The sequence below is a fragment of the Mustela nigripes genome, chromosome 1 (genome assembly GCF_022355385.1).
Source record: "Mustela nigripes isolate SB6536 chromosome 1, MUSNIG.SB6536, whole genome shotgun sequence".
Lineage (NCBI taxonomy): Eukaryota > Metazoa > Chordata > Mammalia > Carnivora > Mustelidae > Mustela > Mustela nigripes.
Genome location: NC_081557.1, coordinates 203,826,658 through 203,843,559, shown reverse-complemented (window position 1 = coordinate 203,843,559; position 16,902 = coordinate 203,826,658). Strand labels below are relative to the sequence as shown.

The 16,902-nt window shown below is 45.5% G+C and overlaps 1 protein-coding gene across 3 annotated transcripts in view; it reads right to left on the bottom strand.

Annotated features, from left to right (window-relative positions):
• The window catches only part of FAM193A (family with sequence similarity 193 member A), a 166,291-nt gene that overhangs the window by 41,078 nt on the left and 108,311 nt on the right, over window positions 1–16,902 (bottom strand). For all 3 annotated transcript variants that reach the window (XM_059379674.1, XM_059379694.1, XM_059379683.1), the window contains exons 8-12: window positions 8,111–8,188; window positions 6,629–6,741; window positions 6,256–6,498; window positions 3,687–3,840; window positions 3,391–3,570 (exon numbers count right to left, since the gene is read on the bottom strand). In XM_059379674.1, the coding sequence (XP_059235657.1) occupies window positions 3,391–3,570; window positions 3,687–3,840; window positions 6,256–6,498; window positions 6,629–6,741; window positions 8,111–8,188 (768 nt within the window). The remainder of the gene's footprint in view (window positions 1–3,390; window positions 3,571–3,686; window positions 3,841–6,255; window positions 6,499–6,628; window positions 6,742–8,110; window positions 8,189–16,902) is intronic.

The following is a 16,902-nucleotide window of genomic DNA, read 5'->3' as shown; positions in this document are numbered from 1 at the left end:
TATATGTTCACAATAAAACTCTTAGGAAATGAGGAGCTGACAGAATTTATTTCCTCAACCGGGTAAGGTCGTCCTCGACAGATGCACAGCTGGGATCATCCTAGTCACAGACTGGGCGGCTCCCCCCTGGGACTGGGAGCAAGGCAGAGTTGTGTGCTTGTACCGCTTCTCTGCTGTGCTGTGCTGGACATTCTGGCCAGCTCAGTAAGCAAGAGGAAGACGCTGTGTTTCCAGACTGAGAAGGAAAAAGTAAAATTGTCTTTATTCACAAACAACATGACCTTGCATGTAGAAAATTCAAAGGAATCTAATCAAAAGAGAGAGACAGAGAGAGAGAGAAACCAAAGAATAAATGAATTAAAGCTGCAGAATATAAGACAAATATCTGCAAATCAACTGTATTTCTATGTATTACAACAATAAATTGAAAATTGAAATAAGAAAATATCACTTTCACAGAATTAAAAACATCTAATACTTAAGAATGAATTTAAGAAATACATTCAAGACCCACTGACTAGAAATTTTTTAACTGCTAGAAGAAATTAAAGATGATTTAAGTAAATGGAAAGAGAACAGCACATTCCTAGGCTGACAGATGCAATGCCATTAAGACTGGATTTTCCTCCAAGTGATCTATATCACCTCACAAAGAAGAGAGCAGGCCCAGAGGAGTCTGCTGTGAATTCTATCAAGTATTCAAGAAGTCAATACAATCTCTATCAAAATTCAGGCAGTTTTTTCGTAGAATAAGCTGATTCTAAAACTTACATGGAAACACGAAGGACTCTGAACAGCCTACATAAGCTTCAATAAGGCCCACCAACCTGGGGGACAGAGCCTACCTGCTATCCAAACTTATTACCAAGCAGGTCACACACACCGCGGGAAAGGACCCAGAGGTCCAAGGAGCAGAGAATGCAGAATGCAGATAGAAAATACATGTATTTTGGGGTGCCTGGGTGGCTCAGTGGTTTGGGCTGCTGCCTTCGGCTCGGGTCATGATCTCAGGGTCCTGGGATCGAGCCCCGCATCAGGCTCCCTGCTCCGCGGGAAGCCTGCTTCCCTCTCTCTCTCTCTCTCTGCCTGCCTCTCTGCCTACTTGTGATCTCGGTCTGTCAAATAAATAAATAAAATCTTAAAAAAAAAAAAAAAAGAAAATACATGTATTTAGAGCCCCTCAATGTTCAACAAACGGCTAATGCAACTCAGCAGGTAAAGACAGACTCTGTCAACAAATGCTGCTGGGCAACTGGATGTCGACATAGCAAAAAGCTGAACGTAGCCCCTTGCCTCATACTGTAAGGAAAACTGAGTCAAATGAACCACACCTTATGAGAGCTAAAGTTAGAAATCTTGCAGAACAAAACAGAGCTTTCTTGGATATAACATCAAAAGCATGATTTGTAAAAGGAAAAATCGAGGAATTGGAATTTACCAAAATTAAAAACTTCTGCTTTTCAAAAAATACTGTAAAACCTAACAGGGACGCCCAGGTGGCACAGTCAGTTAAGCATTGCACCCAGTTCAGGTCGGGATCTTTGGGTTGAGAGATCAAGCCCCTCAGGTGATTCTGTAGGCTAAGCAAGGAGTCAGCTTAGGATTCTCTCTCCTCCCTCTGATACCTACTGTGTGCATGCACACGTGTACGTTTTCTCTCTCAAATAGGTAAATAAATAAAATCAACCAACACCACAAAAATACAACTAAGAGACATGCCACAGACCCAGAGAAAATCTCTGCAAATCACATACTAATAAAGGACATAAAATAGCATAAGAAGAAGTCTGACATCTCATCAATAAGATGGAATGGGAAATGCAAGGAAGACCGAAATCTCAAGGGGCTGCCATTTCTCACCAGACTGGCCAAACCCCAAAACTACGACATCATCCTCTTCTAGGGAGCAGAGGAGACCATCACACTCTAGACTCAGAGAAGCCACCACTGGTGACCACACCTAGGAACAGACCTACTGAGGTGGGAAGGTCAGATGTATAAGGTCACTCACCGAATAGCATAAAGGGAAGCAAACACAAGTGCCTACCAGCAGGAACTAAAAAGAGAAAGAGAATTCTGGTATGTCCACCTGCTGGCACACAGAGAGGGAAAACAGACAAGGACGAGGAAGTGTGCTCCACACAGAATCAGTCAGGATATGATGCTGAGAGGAAAAGCAAGGGGAGCTGAGTGTGCATTAGTATAAGCCTTGTCACAGAAAAGGGAAAGAATAAATATTAGCATTTGCATATACAAACACTGGAAGGACACAATAATAAGACTGGTTACCTACTGGGACTAGAACTGAGGATGGGCAGGTGCTGAGCAGAGCAGAGGGTGAACAATGCCAGGGCCAGACTTCTTCTTTTTTTCTTTTTTTTTTTTTTAAAGATTTTATTTATTTATTTGACAGACAGAGATCACAAGTAGGCAGAGAGGCAGACAGAGAGAGAGGGAGAAAGCAGGCTCCCTGCCGAGCAGAGAGCCCGATGCGGGGCTCGATCCCTGGACCCTGGAACCATGACCTGAGCCAAAGGCAGAGGCTTTAACCCACTGAGCCACCCAGGCGCCCCCAGACTTCTTAATAAAACACCTTTTTGTATCACCTTTCTTGTTTCAACTATGGACCTATACTGCCTATTAAGGAAAATAATTTAGCCAAGCAACCCGACCATCATTTGTTCTTCCTTTCATTTAAGAACTACGTGAGCGGGGTGCCTGGGTGGCCCAGCTAGTTAAGCATCTGCCTTTTACTCAGGTTATGGTTCCAGGGCCCTGGGATCGAGTCTTGCATTGGGCTCCCTGTTCATCCAGGAGTCAGCTTGCTCCTCTTCCTCTGTCCCTACCCACTGCTCAAATGCACACTCTCACTCTCTCAAACAAATAAATAAAAACTAAAAAAAAAAAAGAAAGAAATAAAAGAAAAAGAACTATGTGAGCATCTATCATATAATTAGGAGTCTCTAAGAGAAAACACTCACCTTTTGGAAACAGAAAAACAGACCTCCATCAGAAAAAAACCTCCCTTACAAAATCAACTTTTTTCTGAAATTTTAACATTCCATTATTTTATTTATTTAAAAAACCCTCCCTTTGCTTCTTTACATACAAAAAAAGAAAAAAAAACCCTCTATGACAGCTAACTGTCTAGACAATCTGGGATGCTGCAAAATCGAGACCGTCGAGTGGATTCAGGCAAGAGGAACAAAACAGGGTGAGGAGCCATGTTTGTATATTTTATCAGTGGGCCTCAATCCTCTCCAGTTCTAATCTTTAGAAGCTATTCAAGATAACACAATTTTGCATTCAATAATGCTCATGTTTAGAGAAAATATACACAAAGACAGACACCCTCAGCAAAATATTAAGTTTGGGAAAATGAAATCGTACCTGCTGAGTAGGGTAAGATGGGGGTGGACTGTCCGCTTTCCTCTCCTCGTTCCTGGGACTCCCACTGCCTAGAGCTCCATCTTGCTCTGGGGCTCCTGGCGGCTCCCCGCTGCTCTCGCCGTCTGCCTCCTCATCGTCAGCCTCTGAAGAGCTGCTGCTGGTACTGCTTACCTGAGGGGACTTCAAAAACAAACTTCGTAATTTATACTTTTCAAAGTGGAAGAACTAAAACAAACAAGACACCAGATCACCACTTGATGCCATCTCTTGTCACTGTGAAGAAGTGGTGTCCGTACCTCATCTTTCAGGGCCATGTTTTCCCCTCCACCGTTCAGCTCGCTGTGGATTCCATTCATACTGGCCACCACCTCGGTATCATCGTAGTTACTCAGTGGATAAATATCAGCAAATTTAGCTGACAACGGTGCAACGTCTTCATCGTCACTACAACTGAGACAGGCAGAGATGGTCACCACGAGGCTGCTCACCCGGGGATAGGGAGTACGCCACCCACGGAGCCCGACGCTGCCTTTACAGGCTGTTCTGGTTTGCGGGAATATTACACTGAGCACCGCGCACACTTGGTAACATCTCCTGGTAACCTGAACATGGGGGAAAAATACCTGAAAGATTACCATCTGTGCTACACAGAAGAATGGAAAACAAAACACCAAAAGAAGAAAAATATCTGGGCAACTGCCAAAATTTAATCGGATTAATTATTACTGCATTTCCATTGGGCTTGAAGTGCCTCAGTGTACAACTGTTTGCTGCCATTTCCAAGCAGACACAATTAATTTTTTATTAAAATTAAAGGGGGTACACAGAACCACCAAAATTTCAGACATAGCCAGTTGAACAAAACTTTAAAGGCCCATAAGTGACAAAATACTAAAAGTTTTTTACTACAAGGCCTGCCTTCGACAAGTCACTCATGATCTGAATTAAATATCAGCTTTAACAAGACATCTAAACAATGGGCAAATGGAAGATTTACTTTAAAAAAAAAAAAAAACTAGTAGGCAAATTTCAAGGCTGTAGCCAATGAAGGACACTTCAAACATAGGCTTTTCTGGTGTGACAAGGGTGGGCACACAGTTTCCACATCAGGGCAGACTGTGCAGGGCACGGACCATTCGTGGTCACCCCACCGTGACCATAAACATGCCTCTCAGTCCGTCTTCAGCTCTGCATACAATAACTTCCAGAAGGAAAAATCCTACAAACTGGTGAACTTTCGGATTTAGCAGAGTGTCCAAAATTGCTCAACTCAGATGTCCTTCCCATTTTTGGAAAAAGAGGGAACACAATATGCCGTAACTTGGAGCTCACCACCGTTAGCACCCACAGCACCCACCAGGTGAAGGCTGCTCAGGTCTCCTGAGGCCCGTGGCACCTGAGGTGATGGAATGTGTGGCCTTGGCCAGCCCTCATACCCACTCCCGAAACATCACCACCTCCATGAGTCACAGATGACATGAGGTGATTGAGTCATTTGCTCAGTGTAATGAAGGCAGGCTGCAGCTCCCCTAAAGCCCCTGAGAACCAAATAGCCCTGTGGCACAGAGACTCCAGGCACACGATTCTCTCCAACCGACTTAGTGCTGACACCAAGAAAGAGATGACACAAACCAAAGGGAACAACGGAGGCTTTCAAGTCCTCGCAGTTCATGTTTGGAAGACATTAATCCTAGCTGCTGAAGGACCAGAGGTCCAGCGCAGCCGCAGGCAGTCCCGGCCCACAGACAAAGGTGCCCCAGAGCACTTCCTCCACTGTGCAACACAGAGCAGAAGCCCGCACCTGACATCAGTGTGACACAGTAGCAGGGATGGGCTTTTCCAACATAATTTTTTTTTTATTTATTTAAACACCATATGTGTTTAATTTCAGTCTGTTTTAGTTAGAGGCTGCCCAACAGCTAGCTGGGAAACACTTGACCCTCCCTCACAGGCCCCAGAGAGAGCACAGGGTATTCAGGTCTAGAAAGCAGCTCGAACTCAAAGGAGTCAAGGCATTCAGGCCAATCCCTTCAGAATTATTTTGTGTTTTGAGACCAGATCCACACTGAGGACTGCAAGACTCTGAAGGAAAGCCTCAGAGTTGTCAGGAGAAATCCAGATGGAGGTGGTGAGCAATCTGAGAGACGCTGAGTAGCCTGAGGCCAGGGTCACAACCCCTCCCATGGGGAACCACGCTGGCGGGCATCGCCTCCATGGGGCTCCTGATACCCGCACGCTCTATGATAAGCAAAATGCAAACCTAAGTTTACCTAAATAAAATAAAGACACACATCCATGTGCAAACTGTCCAGAAGTTCGAAAGGGAAGCCTCAACAAATGACAGGATCACAACTCTGAAAAAACGTGAGGCCACTCACCTACAGTGTGAACTGGCGACGACCGCACAGCCCCCTCGCTCATACAAAATGTACTTCTAGATAATGTGGGAACACGGAAAACAGAACCTTTCAATCGCTTGCTAAAGTGATCTTCTGAGTTTTTAGCAAGACATGGAATAAGCATGAATGCTGAATGGACAATGAGGCGGAATGAACTTTGGGCTGATCACCCTCAAACGAAATGGGAAACATGAAGCCAGAACTGAAGAGACACTTCCCTGCATACCAACATGGTTTTTTCTTTACTGGCATTTATAAATTTACCGTATTTTTTTTTCATGTAATGAAATAGTGTCAAAGTTTGGGTTTACTGATTTCGTATTTTAAAAGTTGCTTAAAAAGTGAAGGATCCTTTTTCTCGAAAAGCACTATAATGATATCCGTACTTCTGTAGACATTACTGTCCATATTTCTCATCATTGGGTTATGTAAATTTCTGAAATCTTATTACAAAGTCACAACTTACAAAGTTGGTGCAGAGCCACTGTCTGTGAGGATGAGTCTGGGATGTTGCTGAATTGTAATGGGAGAGCTGGAGCCTGACCCTGAGCTTGCTGAGGACACGCTAGGTGGACGCATCTCAGAGAGATAGTCAGGAGCGGAATCCACTTGGAGGGGCAGCTGGTGACTGTGGATGTCGCCAGTGACGGGGGGGTCCATGACACCACAAGTGAGGATGTGTGAGAGGCTGCAGTCATCACAAGCACATCTGAGTGGGAACGAAGGACAGTTACCCAGAGAGCCGAGAGAGCTCAGACGGAGCTCTGTTGGGCTCAGCGCCCGGGCCAAGGCTGTGGCTCCTGCAGGCCCGTCGCGCCCACACAACTTCGCAGGCTCACCTTCTCCTGTAGTTACAGTTGGGGCAGTCGGGCATGCTGAGCCGGGATGACAGCATGTGCCTCATGGCATCTGTGAAGTTGTTCTCGCCAGTGACTGCCTTCTTGTTGGTCAGCTAGAGGAAACCATCAAATGAGAGGTTAACTTTGCAAGACGTGCCCCCAGTCAGGTGGTCCAGCTTCTCCGTAATCATGGTACTGGGTGCCATGCTCATTCAGAAGCCAGTGACCACAGTTTCCTAGAGTGGGACAGGGCCGGGAAGGGGCAGACCTGAAATGCATGGCAGCCACCGGCCTGAGTCTCACAAAGGCCAGGGAGCAGGAAGCCCTGGCTGGTGCCTCACCAGCAGACACCCAGCCTTTACCTGGAATCAGCTGTGTGCTCGGTTCTCACTAGGGACCAGGAGCGCAGAGCTAAACCGCAGCCCCCCAGGGGCTTAGACCCTGGAAGAGGAAACCATGATGTGGGAGGTGCCCTGGCAGAAAAGCAGCAGGGCGCCAGGCCCACATAGGGCCCAGAGGAAGCACTGTTGGTAATGCTGTCAGAGGCAAAGAGGGCATCCAGGTCAGGAGCAGAGCACCGAGCCAGGCATCACTGAAACACCTCTGGAAGGCCTGGCTGACCCTGGGCTGGGCAGGAGGGAGTCTTGGGGGATGGGACGGGGGGGGGGGGCATGCCCAACAGAATAGCCTGGAGGCACACAGGCCCACACACGAAGAGCTACAGCATTAGATGGCCCATGAGTTAAAAGGCATTTGTGACACAACAGAAGCAGGCAGGTGGGAGGATGGCCAGCTGGGGAGAATACCCACTGCAGGAACAAGGCCTGGCACGTGAAGGGTGCAGATCCAGGAGCTACCTACCAGTCGACAAGATAAGCATCTGGATTGCAGAGAAGAAACCTGCAGACCAGCTCTGGCAACAGGATGGGTGGTGCTAGAAGGGCCATCTGATAGGGTTGGGGGGTGGGAGCCGGTGAGCAAGCCCAGTGTGGGTGGAGACCACAGGGGCAAGGACACCAAAATGGGGGAAGGGACACCAATGACTGAGGAAGGGGGAGACAAAGATGCCAGCTTGTGAAGAAGAATCAAGGGAGTCAAGTTTCCAAAGTCCAGTACCCTGAGCCAGCCACAGGGAGGTGCAGAGGGTTATGGAAGTCTGTAGGGAAGGAGGGAGCGAGCTGTGTTGTCAGCAGCTACATTGACCCAGGTCCATGTGGGGAGGCCTGTGAATCGGGCCTGAGGGGGGCAGGCTGGCTTCCAGTTCTGTGACTTGACGGCACCAGCTGCCTCCGAGACCAGACACCAGGGACTTGGGTGGCTGTGGGCTAGTGTGGTCACTCAATAAATGGGATTTCCTTGAGAAATACAGAAGAGAAGGAAATGGATAAGGGAAACTAGTTAGGAGCAGACCCACAGTGTGGCCTTGGAATGGTGCTTTTCCCCTGCACAGGCGCACAGCCCCCCCACATCCCCAAGCCTCACCTGCTCCTCAATGAATCGCCTCTGTTTGAAAAGCTCCCAGTCCTCCGTCAGCATGCGCTGTTTGGTTTTCATTGTCATCTAGGAAGGATATGCAAACAACAAAACCTTAGTGTCAGCAAGAGCCAGCCAGGCTTCTGCGAGGGGAGACCTCAGAAACGGTGCTCAAGTCACTCCCCCTGCAGATGAGGAAGGCACAACAAAGACTTGTGGTCCCAGCGCTCCACCTCCTTCATGAACAACTGAAGGTTCCAGAGCTGAAGCTGTCCTTGCAGTAAGTGAGCATTCAGCCCGTACTGGCCTATGCGGGAGATAAAGCGTGAAGACATGTGAGGGAGTGCGTCTGAAGAGCCCTAAGCAGCCTAAGCTGCAGACTGCACGTGACTTCATGCCCACGGGGCCCCTAGCAGAGTCAAAGGCACAGAGACAGCAGGTATAGGGGAGCCAGGGGCTGGAGGACAAGGGGGAGTTAGGAAGGGGGGAGGGCGGGCACGCTACCATGGGAACGGACTTGCTGCCACTGAACTGGACTCTGAGCAATGGTTAAAATGGTATGTTTTCTGTTATGTGTATTTTACCACAATTAAAAAAGAAACCACTTTGAGAGGCATAGGGAATTAAGGATGGGTTCAAGGTATAGTTTTACTCAGGTGGGAGAGGCTATGAATGTTGATGTTTATCTATATGTGTTCTTGTAATTACTGAAAACTTAAGAAAAATTCCTAACAAGAGAAATATGAGATATGTATCTTCTAAATTATTAGAACAAAAAAAAGAGAGGGGGACATATTTAATCCCACAGGCAAGAAAATACTACCGATAAACCCTCCAAAAAAAGAGTAATTTCAAAAAAAAATTCATGCATTTGAAAAAAAATTTATGTAGTTTTTTTTTTTAAAGATTTTTAAAAAATTTTTATTTGACAGACAGATCACAAGTAAGCAGAGAGGCAGGCGCAGAGAGAGGAGGAAGCAGGCTCCCTGCTGAGCAGAGAGCCCGATGTGGGGCTCAATCCCAGGACCCTGGGATCATGACCTGAGCTGAAGGCAGAGGCTTTAACCCACTGAGCCACCCAGGCACCCCCAAAATTTATGTAGTTTAAACTAGAAGAAATCAAAGTTGAAATTACGGTCCATGGAAATCACTGACAATGAAAGCCCTGCAAATCAATTACAGAAGATGTATCCAACACATAGATGAACATGTACAGACTTCAATGTTTATGAGAGAACAAAACAGAGGAAAAGACTGAAACGTGTGTGTTCCACACAAGAAGCCAAAGAAACAAAACAACATGAGAAACCAATAAAGCAGGAAGAAAGTAAAGTAAAAGCAGAAATTATTGGGAAGATGAAGCAAATGTGTTCAATAAATCCCCAAACACTGGTTCTCCAGATTCCCTCCTGGACGGACCCAGGGAAGAAAAGGCCCTGCCAACAAAGTGGGTATGAGGCAGGACACATACGGGCAGAGGTTTCCTTTAACCCACAGAGGGAAGGATCTGTGCAATGTAGACTTCCACCTGCACAGAAACGCTGCGAGCCAGGGGTCCATGGGCTATTCTGCTGAGCCTGCCCAACATGTTTGAAAAGCTGAGTCAACATTAGATAGCTCTTGAGATGGCACCGAACAGCCCAGACTCTGGCTTCTGTGGACATCTCCATGGCTCGGAGGCTCCTGCCATTTGCTGCCCTCCTGGCCGAGGGCATGGCATTTCCTTCTGGCACATTAGATGCTCTCTCAGCAAAGTGGGCCAGGAAGGCAGGCTGGGGAAACACAGCAGCTCTCCTACAGCCACCACTCCCCTGACTTTCATCACTCCCCTCTGAGCACAAACTCATCATCCCTTGTTCCCACAATGGGGACAATCTTCTAGGCAAACATCAGTTGTGGAACTCACTCAAGAGGGCGGAAACCCAAAACAGATGACAAAGTTTAACATGAACTTAAAAGGTGGTACAAGACCCATAGACCTCATTCCTCCTCCTTGCAAAGAAAGATCATGCCCTAGGTTTTAGGGTGGATTTTATCAATCCCTTTATGGAAAAGAAAACTTAAACTATTCCTGAAAATTAAAGCAAACATGGGAAGTTTCTAAATGCATTCTATGAGACTAGCATAACCTTCATACAAAACAGACAAGGCCTCAAAGACGAACACTCAATGAAGCCTCAGAATACAAACCCCAAAATCCTAAATAAAGTATCAGCAACTTAAATCTAATAATGAATTAACAGAATATATATCATAATCTAGTAGGCTATAATCCCAGGAATGCAAGCACGTCTCAAAATTAGGAAACCTAGGGGCGCCTGGGTGGCTCAGTGGGTTAAGCCGCTGCCTTCGGCTCAGGTCATGATCTCAGGGTCCTGGGATCGAGGCCCGCATTGGGCTCTCTGCTCAGCAGGGAGCCTGCTTCCTCCTCTCTCTCTCTGCCTGCCTCTCTGCCTACTTGTAATCTCTCTCTGTCAAATAAATAAATAAAATCTTTAAAAAAAAAAAATTAGGAAACCTAATGTCTTACTTGATAGAGAAAAACAAACGGAAGAAAACCATATAATCAAATTCAGTATCTATTCCTGTTTTTTTTACAAAAATTGTAACTTAAGTAAGCAAGAAGAAAGGAACTTCCTTAATTTGCTAAAAACTCCCCAATACTCACGGGAGGCATGTGACTTCACGGGAAGCATGCACAGTAGTCCCCATAAAGCTAGAGCAGCAGACGGAGCCTCCCACTACACCCTCGTGACAAGTCAAGGGTTCTAAATGAAACCAAACCAACAGTGCAAACGCCAGAAGCTAAGACAAAGCTACTTGTAGGAGATGTGGACTCAGGGTACTGGGTGGAATGCCAACAGCTGGATGGCCCCAACCCCAGAAGCCACAGGGGTAAACTTGACGGGAAGGGAATAAACTGTGAAACCATCAGACAGAACAGAACACACAACCAAAACACAGAAACGTGCACCATCTTCCTGGATGGAAGACTCAGTGCTGAGGCCAGCTCTCCCTTTACATCATTTATGTCCACGGCTTTCAGGAAAAACATTTTCCTCTTTCAAGCAGCAATTACGGTCGCACGTTTAAAAAATGATTTTGGTGGCCCTACAGCTCAGGGGTTAGAGCACTGGTCTTGTAAAAAATGATTCTGGGGTTGGGGTGCTGCGCCTGGGAGGCTCCATCAGCTGAGCATCCAACCCTTGATCTCAGCTCAGCTCTTGCTCTTGGGCTCTTGAGTTCAAGCCCTGCCCTGGGCTCCATGCTGGGCATGATGCCTACTTAAAATAAAATCTTAAAATAAAAAAAGATTTTCAATGAGCTAGATATTAGGAAAGGCAGTCATTTCTTTTAGAACAGAAATCAGTCCAGAGCTGTTTGATAGTTAACAACATCAACAGAAACCTCCTCTTTGACCCCCTCCTCACATCCTCTGGGATTAATTCTTCCAAACATTTGGGTTCCTGCAGGCTTATATATGTGTCAAACAACAAATAAAGGACACATTTATGAGGAAAAAGAGCAGAAGAGAGAGCAAGAGCTGGCGGAGGGGCAGAGGCTGACTCCCCAGGGAGCAGGGAGCCCAATCATGGGTAGGGATCCCAGGACTCCAGGACCATGACCCATGAAGGCAGACAAGTGACTAAGCCACCCAGGCACCTCAAGGATACATTTTATTTTTTATTATTATTTTTTAAAGATTTTATTTATTCATTTGTCTCAGTGAAAGAGCACAGAAGCAGGAAGAGCTGCAGGTAGAGGGAGAAGTGGACATGACACTGAGCAGGGAGCCCAATGCAGGACTCAATCCCAGGATCCTGGGACCATGACCTCAGTTGAAGGCAGCTGCTTAGATGACTGAGCCACCCAGGCGCCCCTCCAAGGACACATTTTATAAAGATTTTTTTTTTTTAAATCTTATTTATTTATTTATTTGACAGAGAGAGAGAGAGAGAGATCACAAGTAGGCAGAGAGGCAGGCAGAGAGAGAGGGGGAAGCAGGCTCCCAGCCGAGCAGAGAGCCTGATTCGGGGCTTGATCCCAGGACCCTGAGATCATGACCTGAGCTGAAGGCAGAAACTTAACCCACTGAGCCACCCAGGCACCCCCTTTTTTTGTAAAGATTTTTTATTTTATTTTATTTTATTTATCAAGGACACATTTTAAAAAGCAAGCAAAAACAAGTGATTTCAAAACTGTCATCCATGTCCCACATCCATACTTATTTATGAATACTCAATCATTTACAGACGTTTTGAAACCTTGGAATTACTAATAATTTCTAAGCTACTACTTGATTAGAAGCCACTGATGTCCATTCCAAGGATTTCAGAATGACTGGTGCCCTCTGGATGCTACTAAAATTGCTCAGTTTCTTTAATTTGTATTTATGGCATCATGGTTTCTTGATAGGTGAGTGAAAACAATACACTTTCTACTTGCTTTAGTAAGGAGGACGGTTTGGTTTTTTTTTTTTCTTTGTGAGAGAAAGAAATGATAAACAAGACCCTTTTTTTTTGTTTTTCTTATTGTAGTAAAATACACATAACATAAATTGATCATCTCAACCATTTTTTTAAAAGATTTTATTTCACAAACAGAGATCAGAAGTCAGACAGAGATCACAAGTAGGCAGAGAGGCAGGCAGAGAGAGAGGGGGAAGCAGGCTCCCCGCTGAGCAGAGAGCCCGATGTGGGGCTCCATCCCAGGACTCCGGGATCATGACCTGAGCCGAAGGCAGAGGCTCTAACCCACTGAACCACCTAGGCTCCCCATCTCAACCATTTTTTAAAAAGATTTTAGGGGCGCCTAGGTGGCTCAGTGGGTTAAGCCTCTGCCTTCGGCTCAGGTCATGATCCCTGGGTCTGGGGACTGAGCCCCACATTGGACTCTCTGCTCAGTAGGGAGCCTGCTTCCCCCTCTCTCTCTGCCTGCCTCTCTGCCTACTTGTGTTCTCTGTCAAATAAATTAATAAAATCTTTAAAAAATAATAAAAAATAAAATAAAAAGATTTTATTCATTCAAAGATTTTATTCATTCATTTGAGAGAGAGAGAGAACAAGCTTGGGGGTAGAGAGGCAGAGGGAGAGGGAGAAGCCGACTCTCTGATGAGCAGGGAGCCTATGGGACTTGATCCCAGGAATCTGTGATCATGACCTGAGCTGAAGGCAGATGCTTAACCAACTGAGCCACAAAGATGCCCCACCATCTTAACCATTTTTAAGTGTACAGTTCAGTGGTATTACATACGTTCACATCATCGTGCAAACATCCCCACCATCCCTCCCCAGAACTTTCTCATCTTTCCCAACTGAAACTCTGTCTCCACGAAAAAACCCGTTCTCCCCTCCCCTAGTCTCTGGTCCCCATGAGTTACACTTTCTGTCCCTAGGAGTCTCTGACTACTGTAGGTACCTCATATAAGTAGAGTTCTACAACAGATGTCCTTTTGTGTCTGGTTTAGTTTACTTAGAATAATGCCTTTAAGGTTCTTTCATATTTTTAGGTCTTCCATTTAGGTCCTTTTCCATCCTGAGTTAATTTCTGCATGTGGTGTGAGGTAAGGCTCCAATGTCCATCTTTGGCATGGGATGTGCAGTTTCCCAGCACTGTCTGTTGCAAAGACTGGCCTTTCCCATTTGAGTGGTCTTGGGACCCTTATTGAACATCACGTGGACACAGGTGAGGGTCTATCTTACGACAACACCACACTGTTTTGATTACTGTAGCTATGTAGTCAGTTTCAAAATCAGCAAGTGTGAGTCCTCCAGATTTATTGTTCTTTTCCAAGATTGTTCTGGCTATTCTGGGTCCTCTGAGATTGCATATGAATTTTAAGATGGGTTTTTTTTTTCTATTTCTACAAAAATGACTCTAGGATTTTGACAGATATTGCTGAGTCTGTAGACCACTTTAGCTAACATGAACATTTCAATATTAAGTCTTCCAATGAACATGGGATGTGGTTCCTTTTATGTCTTTCTTTTTTAAAATTTTTTAAAAGATTTATTTATTTCGGGGGGGGGGGCAGACGGACAGTGAGCTCAAGCATGAGCACAGGGAAGGGCAGAGGGAGAAGCAGACCCAGCTGAGCAGGAAGCCTCATGCGGGGCGGGGATCATGACCTGAGCCAAAGGCAAACGCTTCACTGACTAAGCCACCCAGGCGTCCCTCTTCTTCAATTTCTTTCAGAAACATTTAATAGTTTTCATTGTGCAAGTGTTCTACCTCCTTGAGTAAATCACCTTGTAAGTATTTTACTCCTTTTTTTTTTTTTTTAAAGATTTTATTTATCTGTTTGTCAGAGAGAGTGAGCACAGACAGAGTGGCAGGCAGAGGGAGAAGCAGGTTCCCCACCGAGCAAGGAGCCCGATGTGGGACTGGATCCCAGGACACCGGGATCATGACCTGAGCGGAAGGCAGCTGCCCAACCAACTGAACCACCCAGGCGTCCCAGTATTTTACTCTTGATACTGTTGTAAATGGGATTGTTTTTGTAACTTCCTTTGCAGATTTTTTTGTTAACATACAGAGATACCATTTTTTGTGCATTTACTTTGTTCCTGATGCTCTGAATTCATTTATTCTAATAGTATTCACTTCTTTCTTTCTTTTTTTTTTTTTTACAGTCTTTAGGATTTTCTACACATAAGGTCATATCACCTGCAGAAATAATTTTACTTCTTCTGTCCCAATTTGGAGGTCTTTGCTTTTTCTTGCCTAATTGCTCTGACCAAAACTTCCAGGACCATGTGGAATGGAAGTGGTGAAAGCAGCAACCCTGCCTTGTTCCTCATAGAGAAAATGCTTCCAGTCTTTCACTGCTGGGTGTGATGCTTCCTCTGGGTTTTCATGGATAGCTCTTCTCATGTGGAGGCAGGTCCCGTATGTTCCTAGTTTGTTGAGTGCTCTTATCATGGAAGCTAAATACTGTTCAAATGATTTTGGGGGATCAATTAAGACGATCCTGTGTTTTTTACTCCCTCCATTGTGTTGATATGGCATATAACATTGATCGGTTTTCATGTATGGACCCATACCCGCATGCCAAGAATAAATTCCAGTTGGTCATGGTGTACACAGTCCTTTTAATATGCTGCTGAATTCTATTCGCTAGTATTCTATTGCGGATTTTTTCGTCAGTCTTTATCATAGATGTTGGTCTATACTTTTCTTTTCTTACATTGTCTCTGTTATCAGGGAAAGGCTGGCCTCACAGAATGAGTTGGGAAGCTTCTTTCCCCTTCAATTTTTGGGAAAAGTTGGGGAAGGACTGGTGTTAATTCTTCTTTAAAGGTTTGGTAGAATTCACCTGTAAAGCTGTCTGGTCCTGGGCTTTGCTCTGTTGGGAGTTTTTGTTTTGTTTTGTGTTAAGATTTTATTTGAGGTGGGGGCGGAAAGAGAACACAAGAAAGGGGAGCAGGAGGCAGAGGAAGAGAGAGAAGCATGCTACCTGCTGAGCAGAGAGCCTGATATGGGGCTCGATCCCAGGACCTGAACTAAAGTCAGATGCTTAACCAACTGAGCCACCCAGGCACCCCTGTTGGGGATTTCTGATTACTGGTTCAGTCTCCTTACCAGTCGTAGGTCTAGTCAGACTTTCTGCATCTCCGTGATGCAGTCTTGGTAGATTCTGTATTTCCAGGAATTTGTCCACTTATCTAAGTTATCCTATTTGTTGCTGTACAACGGTTCACACCACTGACAATCCCTTTTATTTCTATAGAATCAGTGATAACGTTCCCACTTCATTTCTGACTTTAGTAATCCTCTCCTTTTTTCTTAGCCCACACAGTTAAAGTTTTGTCAGCTTTCATGATCTTAAAGAACCAACTTTTGGTTTCACTGATTTTCCTCTATTCCCCAGTTTGTTGATCGGCTCTAATCTTTATTACTTCTTTCCTTCTGCTAGCTTTGGGTTTAGTTTGTCGTTTTTCCCTAGATCCTTAAGCTGCCAAGTTAGGTTACTAATCTAAGACATTTCTTGCTTTTTATTGTAAGCATTTAGAGCTGTAAGAGCACATATGTGTACTTTTTAAAAAAAATATTTTATTTATTTATTTGACAGAGAGAGATCACAAGCAGGCAGAGAGGCAGGCAGAGAGAGAGGAGGAAGCAGGCTCCCTACTGAGCAGAGAGCCCGATGCGGGGCTCGATCCCAGGACTCTGAGATCATGACTGAGCCGAAGGCAGACGCTTAACCCACTGAGCCACCTAGGCACCCCTCTTTCCTTTCTTCTAAGAGTTGTCATGGGGCATTTGTGGGTTTAGTCCCAGTTCAAAACTGGAGAAATGAAGAACAAATATCTGAAACTATAACTGCATTTGTATCCATCCTACCTACAAAGTGAAATGAGAAAGAGCCCATGAGGTCTGCAGCAGGCAGGATGCAGACAGCCCTGGTCCTACCCAGAGTCCCAAAACTGTAACACAGAGGGCGCCTATGTGATGCCATCAATTAAATGTCCACTTCTTGGCATTGGCTCAAGTCATGATCTCAGAGTCCTCAGATCGAGCCCCATGTGAGGCTCCATGCTCAATGCAGAGTCTGCTTGAGATTCTTTCTCCCTCTGAGCCCATCCCTGTGCTCTCTTCTAAAATAAACAAAGAGGATGCCTGGGTGGCTCAGTTGGTTAAGCAGCTGCCTTCGGCTCAGGTCATGATCCCAGCGTCCTGGGATCGAATCCCACATTGGGCTCCTTGCTCAGCAGGGAGCCTGCTTCTCCCTCTGCCTCTGCCTGCCATTCTGTCTGCCTGTGCTCGCTCTCTCCCCCTCTCTCTCTCTGATAAATAAATAT